Source organism: Lolium rigidum, chromosome 2 (genome assembly GCF_022539505.1).
Source record: "Lolium rigidum isolate FL_2022 chromosome 2, APGP_CSIRO_Lrig_0.1, whole genome shotgun sequence".
In the NCBI taxonomy this organism is placed as follows: domain Eukaryota; kingdom Viridiplantae; phylum Streptophyta; class Magnoliopsida; order Poales; family Poaceae; genus Lolium; species Lolium rigidum.
The window spans coordinates 57,688,574-57,705,120 of record NC_061509.1 but is presented as its reverse complement, the minus strand read 5'-3'; the positions used below and the strand labels follow the sequence as shown (position 1 = coordinate 57,705,120).

The 16,547-nt window shown below is 43.6% G+C and overlaps 1 protein-coding gene across 1 annotated transcript; it reads right to left on the bottom strand.

The window, feature by feature from the left end:
* Positions 1 to 14,329: 14,329 nt before the first annotated feature.
* On the bottom strand, positions 14,330 to 16,525 carry LOC124686532 (MADS-box transcription factor 29-like). The gene is made up of 6 exons (XM_047220465.1): positions 16,338 to 16,525; positions 15,354 to 15,423; positions 15,072 to 15,233; positions 14,863 to 14,904; positions 14,701 to 14,742; positions 14,330 to 14,593 (listed from the first exon to the last, which is right to left on the bottom strand). The coding sequence occupies exons 1-6, from the start codon at positions 16,523 to 16,525 to the stop codon at positions 14,330 to 14,332; spliced, it is 768 nt and encodes a 255-aa protein (XP_047076421.1).
* Positions 16,526 to 16,547: the final 22 nt, after the last annotated feature.

The following is a 16,547-nucleotide window of genomic DNA, read 5'->3' as shown; positions in this document are numbered from 1 at the left end:
CGAGATGCACCACGTCCCGAGCCACCATACGCGACGTTTTGGCCGCTTTCGTCGGGCTAGGTGGCCTCAAAAACGAGAAAAAAAAAGTTTTGACATGCACCACGGAGGGACCAAAAATCGTCGGCCATGGTACACCAGCAACCACGGCGCGACTTCAACTTCGTCGGCCATGGCAACTTTTCTTGTAGTGCTTGTTTCTAAGCATTGAAACACCGTTTCCAACAAGTTCTGTTACATGTTTGCTTGCTTCCATCTTTATTTCAGATTGCAATTACTACTTACAATCATCCATATTACTTGTATTTCACTATCTCTTCGCCGAACTAGTGCACCTATACATCTGACAAGTGTATTAGGTGTGTTGGGGACACAAGAGACTTCTTGTATCGTGATTGCAGGGTTGCTTGAGAGGGATATCTTTGACCTCTTCCTCCCTGAGTTCGATAAACCTTGGGTGATTCACTTAAGGGAAACTTGCTGCTGTTCTACAAACCTCTGCTCTTGGAGGCCCAACACTGTCTACACGAATAGAAGCGTGCGTAGACATCATCTGCATATGGGCCATAATTCCAAGGACTGTCCTAATGACATACGTTGTCGGACCTATTTCAGTTATGGTCATATTACCAAGCAATGTCTCAACAAACTCGACGAAAAATCTTGTGTTTGGGTTCCAAAGAAGGCAAGTGGAGATACTGGACTCCTCGATTCGCGCAAATCGCCTACCTTGTCCTCTAGTGATGATTCATATAAAAGCAACCCAAAACAATCTGCACAGGTAGCTCCGCCTCCACCGACCTGCTCGCCACAAGCACCTCCACCAGCCATAGAAAACCCTCCAATCGTAGACCCCATGCCTTGGCTGCCACTCGGCCATCAGATCATCGACGGCGGCCCCACATGTTTGCCGAGGACGTATTACACTCCGGCGGTTCCTCCTCCTCGCCGCCACGACAACTACTGCATCGTGCACATTGAGCGGTCGCAACCTGGAGGTGAAGCCTTCTGGCGTGATCGGGTTAGAGACTTTGTCCAAGAGAATCTGGGTCTAGATGTCATGGATTGTCAGCTATCGCTGTTTGGAGTTGCTCTATTGGAGATGCGCAGTTCTGCCACGCGTCAGATCTTAGTTCAGCACCCGCTGCGTCAGATGGATGAGGGGGTTTTTGTTCGTTTTGTTAACCATGATGAAAGTGGTAATCATAGAGGGGTGCAAGGATTCAGAAGAGGGTGGCTTATGTTTCTTGGAATCCACCAAGATTTCAGGAACGATTTTGATATATCTAATGCGGTTGCATCCTTTGGGAAATACATTGACTGGCATCGTCATGACCCGCTCAAGTTGAGAATGCTATTTTATGCAGCGTTCCCTTCCCCACAGACAGTTCCTCGTGATGTAGTCTTTGGTGATTATGCAACTGTTGGTGGGAGTTGGCAAGGTTGGACAACAGCTTGTTATGTACTCACGGCTGATTTTGCTGATGCTGCACCTGCTGACGAGGATCCAACCGATGGATGGTAATCCTCGCCCCTTGCCAGGAAATCTGCAACCCATGATGCATAACTTTGTTCTACCACCTTTCCCTGAGTTGGGCTGGAATGAGTGGCCTAATCGGGGTCTTGCAGCTCCTATTCCACCACAGCAAGACAATGCACAATTTAATGAAGTGGTTTTTGACCCTGTTGTGGAGGAAATTGTGCATGATGAAATTGCTCTGGATGGTTCTCTTGACACTGCTTCCTCTGTTTCTCAAGTGGTGAATATGGATCATGATGTTGGTGGAGTGGAAGTTGTGCAACATGTTGTGCCTGCACAAGCTCTGAATGTGTGGCATTTTCAGTATGCTGAAGTTGATCATCCAGACATCAGGCCTTTGTTGTTTGCTGCTAGATCATTGAAGTGTGATAAGTGATACGTTGCAAACGTATCTATAATTTTTGATGCTCCATGCTTGTTTTACCAATTTATACATGTTTTGTTTACACTTCGTGGCACTTCTATGCATTTTCCGGCACTAACCTATTGACAAGATGCCATAGTGCCAGTTTCTTGTTTTCAGCTGTTTTGTATTTCAGAAAATTTGTACAGGAAATATTCTCGGAATTGGACGAAACAAAAGCCGAAGTTAACGTTTCACCGTAACGAAGACGGAGTCCAAAGCAGAGACGGAGGGGGGCGCCGAGGAGGCCAAACCACCCCTTGGCGCGAGCCCACCTCTGGCCGCGCCTAGGCATGGTGTGGGGCCACTTGGCCTCCACCAACCTCGCCCTTCCGCCTGTAAATTCCCTTCGACGCGAAAACCCTAAACGAATCGGCCTCCATCCAAGAAAAGTTCTGTAGCTCCGCCACCGTCGCAGACAAGATTCGGGGGACAGAAGTCTCTGTTCTGGCACCTTGCCGGGACGGAGAATTCCCCCGGAGCCCTCTCCATCGCCATTGCTGACTCCCATGATGAGGAGGGAGTAGTTCTCCCCCGGGGCTGAGGGCTCTACCGGTAGCTATGTGGTTTATCTCTCTCTCTCCCCCATGGTGTGATCTTTATGTGACCATGAGCTTTGTAATCTAGATGGCGTTATGCTATTCAAGTAGATTTTACTTATGTGATCTCCGGAGACTCCTTGTCCCACGTGTGTAAAGGTGACAGTGTGTGCAACGTGTGGGTCTGTTAGGCTATATTTCACAGAATACTTGTTCACTGGATTATGATTTGAGTTGGATGTCTCTATGAAATTGTGGTGTGTTAGTACCTCCTATGAATGCTCAAAGTGACGGAGTGGGGTGTTCATTAGTACTTGGTAATACATCTTTAAGGTTTGCTTTTGCAGCCCTACACAATGAATTAGTGTTCGTTATGAAGGAAGTTTTCAAGTGTAGGGAGAGAAGAATGATGTGATGAGATGAGGTATGGACAAAAGCTCAAGCTTGGGGATACCCTGCACCCCAAGAAATATCCAAGATTTAAAAGCGTCAAAGCTTGGAGATGCCCAAAGCATCCCCTCTTCATCAACAAAGCAACAGGTCATCTTTCTATGCGCTATATTTTTATTGCTTCATATGCTATGTGTTATTCTTGGAGCGTCTTTATTTTTGTTTTTAGTTTAGTTTAGTTTTGTTTTGTTTATTGTAGCATATGGTTGGATCCCGACATATTTGTTTTGGAGAGAGACACGCTCCATTTTAATTGCATAGAACGCTCTAGTTTTCACTCTTATTATTCTACGAGTGTTCTAGTTTTCTAGTACTGCGTTTAGCTCTTGGTTTTCGATTCTTATTTTGTTCAGAGCTTGTTAGTATTCTTTATTTATGTATTATTAGCTCTCTGGTCCATATTTATTTTTCATCTCTGAGAGATATTTCAAATAAGTTGATTGGTGTTGGATACAAGTAAAATATTTCATGCTTATAGTGATGCAAAATGAAGCTTGTCTAGACTGTGGTATAGACTTTGGAATGTCATGTTGGATGTTACTCTTGTCATATGCTTAGAATTTATTCTTGTAGCATGACTTATCTCAAATAGTTGAGAGTGCATAATGTGCTATTGAAAGAATCATGTGTTGTTTCCATCATAAAAGCATAATATTGTGGTATTCTCTTTTGATGCTTTATTGGGTTGACTTGGCACATGCTTATATCATGCTACGACTATAACAAGCCAACAAAAGCCTCTATGATCATTTAGTTTTTGACTTGTAATATCACTTTATTCTTTGATTGATAATGTTTTGTCGATATGCATGATTATGGCCATTATATATTTCTCTCTTAGTTAGTTGCTCCCAGTCTTTTGCTAGCCTTCGTCTGTGCTGAGTATGATCTCTACTCGTACATCCAACCACCATGAAACAAAGTTTGCCAATTGTGTCCACCATATCTACCTAGAGCATTATTGTTATTCCAAGTAATTCATCATGTTTTTATTTATCTTCCAAATTAAAATTTGTCATGAGAAAATTAGTCAGTAAAGCTCTCACGAACTTGATGGCACATTTACTTTCTTGCACTTAATAAATTTGATCATTGTGCCTATCTTATGAAGTTTATATGTTTGCAAATTTCAAGTTGGGAGTTAGTATAACCATGCTTTCATGGCGAATACTTTCGACATTGCACTTATATTTAGTTGATGTCATGTTCTTTTGTTTATGGATGCCTAGCGGTGCGAAATAAAATGGAGACTTGTAAGTCCATGGAGTTTGTATATGAGTTAGAGAAACGCCTGTGCCGCTAATCTAAGCCATGCATCATTCATGGTGGAAATTTACAGCTAAACCATAGTGAGCATTCTATGAAGGATTTGCATTAAAAAAGCTATACCCATAGTAAATAAAAAATTGCTGAGATGCTCATTGTCTGTTTGTCTTGTCATTTTGGCATGGGATTGCTCCTACAAGAGTACCTCCATATCATCGGGCAAGAGGTACCCTGTTGGCCGTTCTCAGTGATACATATATACTTACAATGACAAGAACTTATTTGGGACCTAAGTTGAGTACCATGAGGTTTAGGTACTCGCATTCAAGTGGCACGCGATTTTCAACTTGTGATTTGCAAGCATATAGCTCATATTTGACTCACATTAAATTTAACCATTAAAAATGCTTATGATAGAGGCAATGAGAGCTCAAAGCTAATAAGTACCATACTTTTTGGAAGGTTTATAAATCTTGCTTACTCTGCAAAGAGTCTCTCTTTTACTATTATGTCGAGTCTTCATCTTCTACTTTATGCACCGATTAAGAGAGCATAGTTGTCATTCTTAGTGCAATGCGCATAGTCCCAAAATTATTATTGATTGATTCATGATTGTGATATTGCTTGTTTTTAAATTACTTGTATCTAGTCACCCTCTAAACTTTGAAGGTGTCCTACCATTTATGTTGTGCTACTCCATAAAAGGCATGTTGAGTACCACTTTGTTATGTTTACTCTATACTCATAAACAAACAGTTGCTTTCAATTTACTATTATTCATGATCCTTTGTTTGAGTTACTTTTCATGTTATAACATACTTGCTAAGTTCTGTTGAATCATATCTATTATGCCTATGTTTAGAGTACTTTGATCCCAGCTCACAATGCTTTTACAATGCTTGATCAAGATTGTGTTGACTTCACGTCACCTTAAAAATTATTTTGTTACCACTTACCTACTCGAGGACGAGCATGAGTTAAGCTTGGGGATGTTGATACGTTACAAACGTATATATGTTGCAAATTTATCACTCCTGCATTGAAAAGTAAAATATTACTTTTCCAATTATGAATATGACTATGTGGTGGATAATGGAACCATGGTATTAGTTTGGTGGAGGTTCCGTTGCAGCTGGGTTACTCATCTAGGATTAATAATCAATGTCGTATAGTGATTCTTGTACCGTATAATCTGTGTTAACCATAATATATATAATTTCTCTAGGGAAGTCAGCTATATCTTTGTTACTTTCACATATCAACGGGCCATTAATAGGGGTTGCCTCGATCGTGCTATCGATAGGGTAAAGGAGGTAATGAAGGTTCTGCTCGTTCTATCTTTTGATAAAGGAGAGGGCAGACTTATTAAATACCTACGAAGGATTGTAAGGGTTGGTCTGGGTCGTGCTATCTATAGAGTATAGGGCGGGGCATGCGGATGTCAGAACGGTCTACCATTAGGGTAAAGGGGATGCCATATGCCTTAGCTGGTCTTTCTATAGGTAAAGGACAGGACAAACTTACAAAATGGTGGGTATGCGGGGTTGCGGAGAAGAATATTGATTGGCTTGGATCTTATCCTGGGCCCCATACCAAGAAAGGGTGGACGGGTTTGCGCGCCTGATTGACAACAAAGATAAGTTCTCTTATGGGTAAAAGGAACACACCAGTGTATCAAATTGTTGCTTGTCACTCCCTATTTCGGGTTTGAAACTGCGAACGCAGCCAAAAAAAAAACTCCATGAAATTCTAGACACCCGGTGAAGAGGCTAACGAATATCGTTTTTCATAATAAAAGCAACATTTAAAGAAATGTTTACGAAAACATGCATTGTCTATGACTTTGTGGTCTATGGATGTAGCTAGTGCATCAAACTCTTCTTTCCCTATAATAAACTTGTTTAGTCCGCTCGTACTCACCCTTAAATAAATAAAGTATTCATGAAATAACAGTGTTTCTCGGTCGTCTTAAATGTAAATTTTTTTTTTCCAAACGATCCAAAAGGATCGAATTTTCATTATCATCAGATAACGAAAACACAACAGTTCAAAGCATTCTCATGGGGAGGATCGCCGCCTAATGCTAGCGTTCAGGCGAAGGACTAAAGCAAGTTTTAAAGATATTACAGGACATAACACCCCTGCCTAAAGCATAAGGGATAACAGTCAGGGTAAACGAAAAGCAGCTAGCTAACAAGAGGCTAGACAACATCTTCAAAAGCATCACGACCACCAGAGGGGAAACTTTCTCAGTGATTTCCGTCAAGACTTCTGTCATCAGGGTTCCTATTCTCCAGACGAAGGCGATTTGCATCAGCGTTTCCAGAAGAAGTTCCATCTGTGTTGACAGATTCGGCAAGCCTAAGCAGGCCATCAGCACCAGCACGGAGTTCCAGAGCATCTTGTTCACCATGGAGACCTGACCAGTATTTCATAAAGACAACAGCATAATTAATTAGTTCAGCAGGCGAGTTAATGAGCTTATTCTCAAAACAGGCCCTGTTTCTAAGTTTCCAAATGGACCAACAGATAGCTGCAAGTCCAGCAATTTGAGTGTTGCGGCTAGCAGGGACAAATTGGGGAAACCACCAAAAAAATTGGGAGAAACTCCCAGGGCGCGTGGGAGCTTTAATGGCAGTAGCAACGGTGCTCCAGACAAACTTGGCAGCAGAGCAACCAAAGAATAAATGATTGATTGTTTCCTGTGCATTGCAAAACTGACAGGTGGGATTACCAGACCAATTTCTCTTGAGGAGATTGTCTTTTGTAGCAATGGCATTATGCCAAATTAACCAAAGCCAGATTTTGATTTTCAGAGGTATCTTGCTTTTCCAGAGATGTTTAAAAGATCTATCCAAACCATCTCTGCACAGATGCTTGTACACAGATTTCACAGTAAATTCCCCATTTTTAGACCACTTCCAGCGAGGAGAGTCTTTTTCCTGTGACAAGTTAACCTGACTCATCAGACGAATCAAACCAGCCTCCTGAATGATCAAGTCAGGTGTCAGCCATCTTCTGTAGGTGAATCTCCAACCCATATCAGCTGCTTCAGCAACAGTAACATTTTGATTGTTGCAAACATCGAAAAGAACTGGGAACATATCCTTGAGAGGACTGATACTACACCAAGAATCACCCCAGAAGCTAGTCAAATTACCATCTCCCACTCTCATTCTTCTGCCACAGAGATAAATGTTTCTGACTTGCAACATATCAGACCAAAGAGGGGAGTCTCCAGGTCTATGTTTAGCATAATACACACCTTTGTCCCTCAGATACTTTGCTCTCATGAAATCTTGCCAGGGACCATTACTATGTTCCAGTTTCCACCACCATTTACACATCAGGCTGATGTTGAATTTGAACAAATCTTTGACTCCCAGGCCACCTTTCTGTTTAGGTTTGCAAATCCACTTCCATTTAACAAAGTGGTACTTCTTTTTATCAGCACTACCAGCCCAAAAAAAGGATCTGATTGGCTTGTCCATTTGCTCTAGATTTGTTTTATGCAAAATTCTCAGAGACATCTGGTATACAGCAGTACTGGACAGGCATGCATCAATCTTGACTAGCCTCCCACCAATAGACATAGAATTGCCAATCCAACCACTCATCTTTTTCTTGGTTTTTTCTCCCAGAAATTTCATCTCAGAAACAGAGGTTCTTCTTGCACAAACAGGAGTTCCCAAGTATTTAATGGGCCAAGTGCCCTTCTGGCAATTGAACAATTCTGAATAAAAATTCTGCTTGTCCTCATCTTCCAGGATCATCAACACTTCACTCTTTTCAAAGTTGATTTTCAGACCAGACATAGCCTCAAAAATGTACGAAGCGAGCTTCAAATTCACGACTTGATGAGCAACATCCCGAATCAGCGAGAATGGTATCATCGAGCATACTCGAAGGATTGCAATACCATTGGTCACAAGATTATCTCACGACCACCGTGACCAAACCATTGGATTGAGCTAGCTGAACCATTTTCCCTAAGCTGTTGGCTGCCATATTAAACAGGAATGGGGCAAAGGGATCACCTTGCCTAACTCCTTTATGACTGGTAAAATATGGGCCCACTGTATCATTAACTTTGACACTGAGGGTCCCACCAGCAACTGCTTTTTTAATCCAAGTCAACCAATTGTTACTAAAACCTTTTTGTCTACAGCAGTCAAACAGGAATCTCCAATTTACCTTATCATAAGCTTTCTCAAAGTCAATTTTCAGCACCACACCTTGATTTTTTCTATACTTCTCTTCTCTCAACACTTCCTGAAGCAACATCACACCATCTGTGATAAATCTCCCTTTGATGAAGGCTGTTTGACATGGCAGGAGAAGCTTGTTCATAACAGGATTTGCTCTAACAGTCAAGGTTTTTGTTATAATCTTGAAAAAAACTTGCAACAGACAGATGGGCCTAAATTTCTGAATCACATCAGCATCATCAGATTTAGGGATTAGAGTAACAACTCCATAGTTGATTCTATCAAGCTCAATCTTGTGATCAAACAAATCATTGAAAACTTGCAAAATGTCAAACTTAATGATATCCCAGCAGGACTGAAAGAACTCAATGGGGAAACCATCAGGACCAGGTGCTTTATTTTTCTCCATATGATCAATAGTGTCTTTAATTTCCTCCAAGGAAAACTGTTTATCCATGATAGAACACTCAAGATTGTCCAATTTTTCATCATCTGTCCAGACATCCTCTCTCAATCTGATACCTGTGTCAATTACAGGACCAAAAAGCTCTTTATAAAAAGCAGTAGCATGCTCCAACAGGGCTGCATCTCCTTGAATAATAGAATCACCCTTTCTCAAGGAGAAAATGGTCCTTTTCCTTTTACAACCATTAGCTGCTCTGTGAAAGAAAGCAGTGTTACTGTCACCCTGGAGAAGCCAATTTTCCCTTGATCTCTGTCTCCAGAAAGACTCCTCCTTCTCTAAGACTTTCAACATTTCTTGCTGTAAATGAATCTTTCTATCTCTCTGGGATAGGGATAGAGGCCCCAACTCCTCCAACCCTTCCAGCTCCTTCAATTCAATAGAGATATCTTTTTTCTTTTTAATATCAGCACCTCTCAAATTGGCACCCCAACCTTTCAGGGATTTTTTGACATTTTTAAGCTTTTTCAACAACCTGTCCAAACTGTCCTTGGCAGACACTTGCTGATTCCAACTCAGCTTCACCCTATCCAGGAAAGTGTCTTCTGCAAGCCACCTCTTCTCAAATCTGAATTCTTTTTTCCTAATTCTGATATCAAGAGTATCAAGAATTAAAGGATTATGATCAGACATATCTCTGACCAGTTTGTGGACAGTAACAAGTGGGAAAAGCATCTCCCAGGAACTACTCATCAAAAATCTGTCCAACTTTTCTAAGGTGGGGTCAGAGTGATTGTTGGACCAAGTATATTGGCCACCAGACATATGAATCTCTCTCAAGGCACAAGTATTGATAATAGAATTAAAGATATCAGTCCATTTACTATGGCTCATAGCTTTATTTTTTTCATTGGAAAATCTCAGCAGATTGAAATCTCCTCCTACCAAAATTGGTAAGGATTGATTACTGCAAACATTACCAAGCTCCACCAAGAATTCTTCCTTATCAATGGCTTGAGCAGCACCATAGATAATGATGAAGCACCACTTCTCATTAAGCTTCAAATCAAGCAAAGTCACTTTGATGTGAAATCTGCCAACAGAAGTGTCACAAATGGTAAACCTGGATAGCCTAAAACCACCCAGGATACCCCCACTTCTACCCACTGAGCTGATCCATTTCCAATCAAACTCTCCTCTAGGGTCAAATCTCCTGAGAAAAGCAGGAGAGAAATCTTTCTTGATAGTTTCCTGCAAACCTATGAAATCTAGCTGTTGCTCTCTTATCAGATCTGCCAAGAAAGTACTCATCCCTTTCTTGCCAACCCCTCTGCAGTTCATAGAAGCACCAATCATAGATATTTTGGATTCTTCCTTCTTATCCTGGTTCCAGCTACAATGCCACTCAAAGGGTGATCATTGTAAGCCTTCACTCGGGCAAGCACATGATTTTGATTGTGCCCCCAAGGTAGTATCACCTGATTTTGAATGTGATCCACCTCTCCCAATTTTGCAAGCTGATTTTCTGGCTCTTCTTTTCTTTCTAGACAAAACAGGAGTGAATTCTTCCTCTCCCTCATCACTAATGATTTCACTCAGATCATTGCCAAAACCCAACAGCAAAATTTGATTTGAATCTTCAACATTGATATTAACAGAAGAATCATGCATAGAGGTAATATTATGTCTAGCAATTTCTAAATCTTTCAGATAGCTAACTTTCTCAAGATTAAAAGATTCAGAATTAATTCCCATTTCCAGGGCCTTATTTAAAATTTCCTCATCAGCTAACAAGGAAAAGGAGTTGTGTGAATTTAAATTTGTACCTGGGATGTTTCTGGCTTCAGTGTTCTCCATGGCCCTGACCTCAATTCTTGAATTGTGAGCACCAGTGGCTTCAATCCTGGCACTCATTCTGGGGACTTGTTGATGTTGCCTTCCACCAGAAGTATGAGGGATATCACCACCTGAAGATTCATCAAGGGGAGGGTTATCAACCTGAGAGAGGGGTTCCTCCTGAGTATCAGGATCAGCTTGAGGGCCATCAACTGGAATAACAACAGCAGTTCTTTCATCTCGAAGAGAGGGAGCAGCCAAGGCAAGAATTCCTTGTCCCTGCGTCAGGAAAGGACCATCAGAATCCTGTGAATTGTCACTGCTGCCATAATCAATCATTTCATCAGAAGGCTCCTTGTCTTCATCTTTGTTTTCAACAATGGGGTCAAGAAGCCCTTTGTATTCTTTCTGAATGGTGAAAGCTTTATCACTGCTGGACCTTGCAAGAGAATTGAGGAACTGTTTATAAGAATCAGCAGCTTTTTCAGAGGAAGAGCTTGCTCCAGAGTGAGAAGGGAGAGAGGCAAGTGCTTCAACCACTTCCATATGCACTTCAGGAAGAGAGGTAGGAGCAGCAGAAACACTGGGTGACTCCATTTCAAACAATTTTCTTTTGCCAGAATCTTTGCATCTTGGTAGAGAGGGTGAGTGTAAGGAGGACTGCCTGTGAGAACCAGTATATGTGCCAGAAACTTTTGGGGGAGCAGATTGGGACCCAGCATCAGAGTCTTGGAGGCCCACTCGTTGTCTTTTTGGAGATCCATGATCACCTTCATTCCCAGGGTTGTCAACAGGAACAGCTGTTTTGTTGCCATTGTTGGATGTGGGATCAAAAAGCTCTCTAGAATATTGGAGCTCATAGAAGCCTTTCTTGATTTCAGCAATCCTAGAGTTAGGGACCAGAGCCAAGTCCTGGCTACCAATCTTCACCCTCACATACGCAAAGTGCCTGAGGTAGTTCTTATCAAGGGCAAGAGGCTTACCAGCAAGACTTGCAGCATAGAAGACAGTGGATTTGTTCCTAAATTTCATAGGAATACCCTTTATCCTGAACCAAGCCTCTTGCATGTGGGAGATAGGCTCAATGTCGCCAGCCCATTTCTCAAGACTGATAATAGCTCCAGGGACAGTCCTCATAAACAACTTACCAAAGTGAGCAAGTTCTTCAATAGTCTTGGCTGAAGGGAATCTGGTTCTGAACTCAGTAGCAGAGACCTCTTTAGCAAAGAATCTCCAGTTGATCTTCATAGACTCTGCCCAGACATTAAATTCATGCTCGATATTTCTGCAATTCACTTCTCCTTTTTCAACAGTAATGTGAGCATAATTGAGTTGCTCAACTGGATAATTGTCCTCATCAGGCACAGGAATTGAGTAAAACCCAGAACCAAACTCTTCACTGCCGAAGAAAGGGGCATTGTAATCCTCTGGTTCACGCTCTTGACAAACAGAAATATGGTGGTCACCACCACAGACCAAGCAGGTAGGATTACCATTACCTCTACGAGGAGCATCATTTCTTCTATTTGCAAGCGGCATGGAGGCCGGAACTGACGGAGGTACAGAGGACCCCGCCAGCTCCGGCAGAGAAACCAGGGACTGCGAACTATCAGCGGCAATAACAGATCTAGGTACAGGCGCTGCCGGAGGAACAACCGCAAGCACATCTGTAGCTACAGCATTAGACGGTGGCAGAGAGGAGACAATAGGACTTACATCATCAGATCTGGTAGAGGTGGGGTTGGAAGATGCTCCAGGGGCCATCTCAGGACGATGAGCCCAACGATCGCGAGCACGCTGTTCTTCTTCCTTGCGATTCCTCTCAGTAAGAGCACGCTCACGCGCCGCTCTCTCCGAGATTCTTGTTGCTTCGCGCTGGCGCTCATCATCAAGACGCCTACGCTCTTCATTCCTTCTGCGCTCCTCAAATCGGAGACGCTCCTGATCTGCATGTCGCCTTTCTTCATCACGACGGCGAATCTCATCTTCACGGCGCCATTCTTCATCACGACGACGCTCCTCTTCCCATCGCCGTTGCTCGTCTCTTCTATCAGCGTCAGATCCAGCTCTGGGCCTGTAGCCAAAGTAGTTGTTTCTTCTGTTGGGAGATCTGCGGCCACCTCCAAATCGCCGATCCATCCTGGGGAGGGAAGCGATCTGAGCAAACGACCTGCTGTCGCCGGCGATCGTTCCCGACCAGCGGCGCGGTGGGGTGGGAGGATGTGTGAGATCTGATCTGGGGGAAGGAGGCGGAGAGACGAAGACAACCGCTCCCGTAGCGAATGAGGTAGGGTTAACCCTAACCTGTCCCGCAGTGCGGGCTAAAGCCGTAGCGGCAAGAACAGTATTGGGCTGAGGCCCAACAGCAACCACCATGGAAGAGTCCGAGAAAACTCCGGATCTGCCATGCGAAGAAGCAAAATCACAGCACTTAGCTGAGCGGAGGCGTTGGGCTCGACCCAAGAAAATTCGGTCCAACCCGCTACCAATCTTCGGGCCAAACAGAACTTGAATGCCTCCGATCTCCCGCGCGAAACCTGAGCTGAACTCTGAAACCCTGAGATCAGAGACAGAGATAAGATTGCGATCCAAATCAAGGAAACGAGATCCAACGGAATCCGAAGAAGCAAATCCAGGAGTGCTAAAGATCAATCCGTCGCGCACAAAGCGGAGAATCACGGCCCGCTCAAAAAGCAAATCCGGATCTCCCGATGTGGCGTCACAAATCACGGATGAAGCGGCGGAGAATGACGACGATGCTTGATGGCGATAGATCGACGGCGGCTCAGGGTTGTTTGAGGAAGGCACGAGGTTGCTTGACGGCGGCACGGAGTTGTGCAGGGGCGGCGCAGGGTTACTTGGCGGCGGCGCTGAGTTAATTGGGGACGGCGTGGGGTTGTCCGGGGGCGGCGCAGGGGGCGGCGCTGGGGGCATGCCCATCGTCAACCAGCTCACGGGCCCCATCCCGCGCGACGACGCGCAGGACGAGATCAACACCGTCGACCTCTCCCACAACAAGCTCACCGGCGACGCCTCATCGAGACGAAAGAATAGACGTGTGGTGTGGCGTATCGGATGCTACGGCGCGCATGCAGGAGAACTGTGGCGACCGATTGCCTCCACGAATCGGGCGGCGGCACCGGCGACACCTACCCCCTAAACTCGGAGCCAGATCGTACGGGCGGGGCGACCGATTTATTCATCCCCTTGCTTGCAGGAGCTCGATGTGAATTGAAGAGGCGAAAGGTATGTCTATGGCGACGGCGAAAGGGATTGCAACGGCGACAAAGGAGGAGACCGGAGGAGCGGAGAAGCCCTTCTTAAATGTAAATGCTCCTCGATAAATGAATTTTATTATCACATGGATGCATCGTCCATGCATTGAGCTAAATACGCCACAGATGAACCAACTCCCACACACACGACACACAGCTCGAATCTTACACATATATAGTTCCCAAATTAACTATTTCCTCCTCTTCCATGCTTCAACTAACAACCAATCTTCCATCCAATGTGATCGTCTTATTCCACACCATCCAGCAGCAGTCCATCAGCCGATCAGCGCACGCATCATGATCATCAAATTTCTGCAAACAATATATATGTGTACACGTTTCACACGATCAAACACTTGGCCATGATTGAGTCCATGCATGTGTACTTGGTCGATTCATTCGTAATCAGTTACCAGAGGTGGAGGCCGTGGCCGGCGTGGAGACTGCTGCAGGCCGGGTCCTGCAGGTTGGGCTGCGTCGGCTGCAGCCGGAAACCGGCGGCTTCGGCAGCTTGGAGCTGCAGCTGCGGGGATGTCAGCTGCAGCGCCGTGCTCGAAGACTCCTCACCACCGTAGTAGGGCGTCGGTGGGAAGGCCGGCGTCAGCATCGACAGCACCGGCGGCATCCCCACCATCTTCGGCTCACCGCCCACGCCATGCTGGTTCTCGCTGATCTATAGAACAAGAACCCAATAAGATGAAGCACCGCTATCTAATCATTGTAATTCACACATGCATGCATAGTTTGCTTTCAACAATTTTTTTTGGATTGATTCATTACCATGCGGCACAGGAAACTGTTCTGATCTTCCAAGATATGCTCCTGTTTATTGTTCAACCAGTACAAAGAGATTAACCATTTCATGCATACACCAGAATAGCAGATGGAATCCGTTTCAAAAAACAAAAGAATAGCAGAGATGGAAATGAAATAATCTGTTACCTTGCGACGCAAGTTGTCAAGCTGCTGGTTTAGGAGCTGATGCTGCAAGAAGCCAAGAACACATGCATTAACCGGGTAATTAGCACATCAATGATGGAACTAGTTCGTAATAATTAGTACGTGTGATGCAAGCCTGGAAGGGCAGTAGCTATACTAAATATTTGACTGGATAAATATCATATCATGGCATGAATTATCATACTATTTACCTTTCTTGTGCGAACTTTGCTGACGGAGAACTCAAGCTGCTGCTCTATGTCATTGATGTCGGCGAGGGAGAGGGAGGCGAGATCGTCACCGGTGTACCTCCGGATGCCACTTTCCAGCTTCTCCATCTCGTTCCTCATCCGTGTCATCTCCACAAATATTTGCTGCATCCATGAAAATGCATAATGATAATAAATTCACCGGTGAAATCAGTTAGTAGAGCAACTAAATAGTACTGAAAAAGTAATCAACAATTCTAATGAGTATATATTTATTTTGTTTACCTGATCGTGGTTAATCTCCTCAAATTGACTGTTGCTGGTGTTCTGGTACTGCTCAATGAGATCCCTCAAGCTAAAAGAACAGGTAGTATAACAAGTATGTTAGTTAAACAATCCACTTAACTAGTTTTTTTTTACATGCACTTAACTAGTGTTTTGGTGATGACAACTTTAGCTTAGTTGTGTGGTATTTGACTAATTCATGGAAAACAGGGTCTGATTGTTGACAAACATCAGATAGATTACTTGGAAAACCAATCTCGATTTGTGGATTTTCTTGATGCATGCCATGCATACATGTATCATGTTAAATGTAAGATAAATTTTGTTATAAAGACCCCATATGTTAGAGATTATAGCTATGCAACTAGCTGAACGAATTTATTAGTAACAACTAACAAGATCGAGCTTCTACCAAAAGGTGCTCTAGTCACATAATACGTCTTTAGATTCACAGTAAGATATGAGCTTTATGATTATATATATGACTTCATGTCCAAATTACTGTTTTGGTTCTGGGTTTTATGCTGAATATAAGCAGATGGCACATGACAGGCACATGTGCATGCATGTTGTTTATCAACAATTCAGCCTCAATTGATCTGAATAATGAGCTTGAATATAACTTCGAAATAAACATACAGTTTGGACTTCGAATGCGTGGTTTTCTGAAAGTTTAACACATTTCAATCCGTGGTATTTTAACAGATTAACACATAACCCTTGATCCACACAGAGACACAGATTAATCCAACAAATTAATCCAAGGCCTTGAGACGACATGCTAAAGAAAAAGACAATAGCTCTCTTCACAAAGAAGATCCTAAAATAAAAGCAACAAAAAAACAATACAAAGTAGAAAAACATACTCCAATTTTAGTTCGCGCACACCAAATTAACAGCGTAAACCATCTGCTAGTAGATCCGGTGGTACTCCCAAAGTCAAAAGAAAGAAAGAAGAACGTGGCAGATCATGGAAGAACATACGTGCATGCAGGGCTGGAGTACTCGAACATCCTGCCGGTGCTGGAGAAGACGACGACGCCGACGCGGGCGTCGCAGAGCACGGCCAGCTCGTTGGCCTTCTTCAGCAGCCCTCCCCGGCGCTTGGAGAAGGTCACCTGCCTGTTCGTCGCGTTCTCGATCCGCTTGATCTCGATCTTCCCGCGACCCATCACGATCGATCCAAACAGGAAA

Excerpts from the sequence above, each read along its gene's own strand:
- LOC124686532 (XM_047220465.1), bottom strand. The coding sequence starts at position 16,525 with ATGGGTCGCGGGAAGATCGAGATCAAGCGGATCGAGAACGCGACGAAC. Across the intron at positions 15,234-15,353 it reads AGGAGATTAACCACGATCAG|CAAATATTTGTGGAGATGAC; the intron begins GTAAACAAAATA and ends TCATGGATGCAG. Across the intron at positions 14,905-15,071 it reads GCAAAGTTCGCACAAGAAAG|CATCAGCTCCTAAACCAGCA; the intron begins GTAAATAGTATG and ends GGCTTCTTGCAG.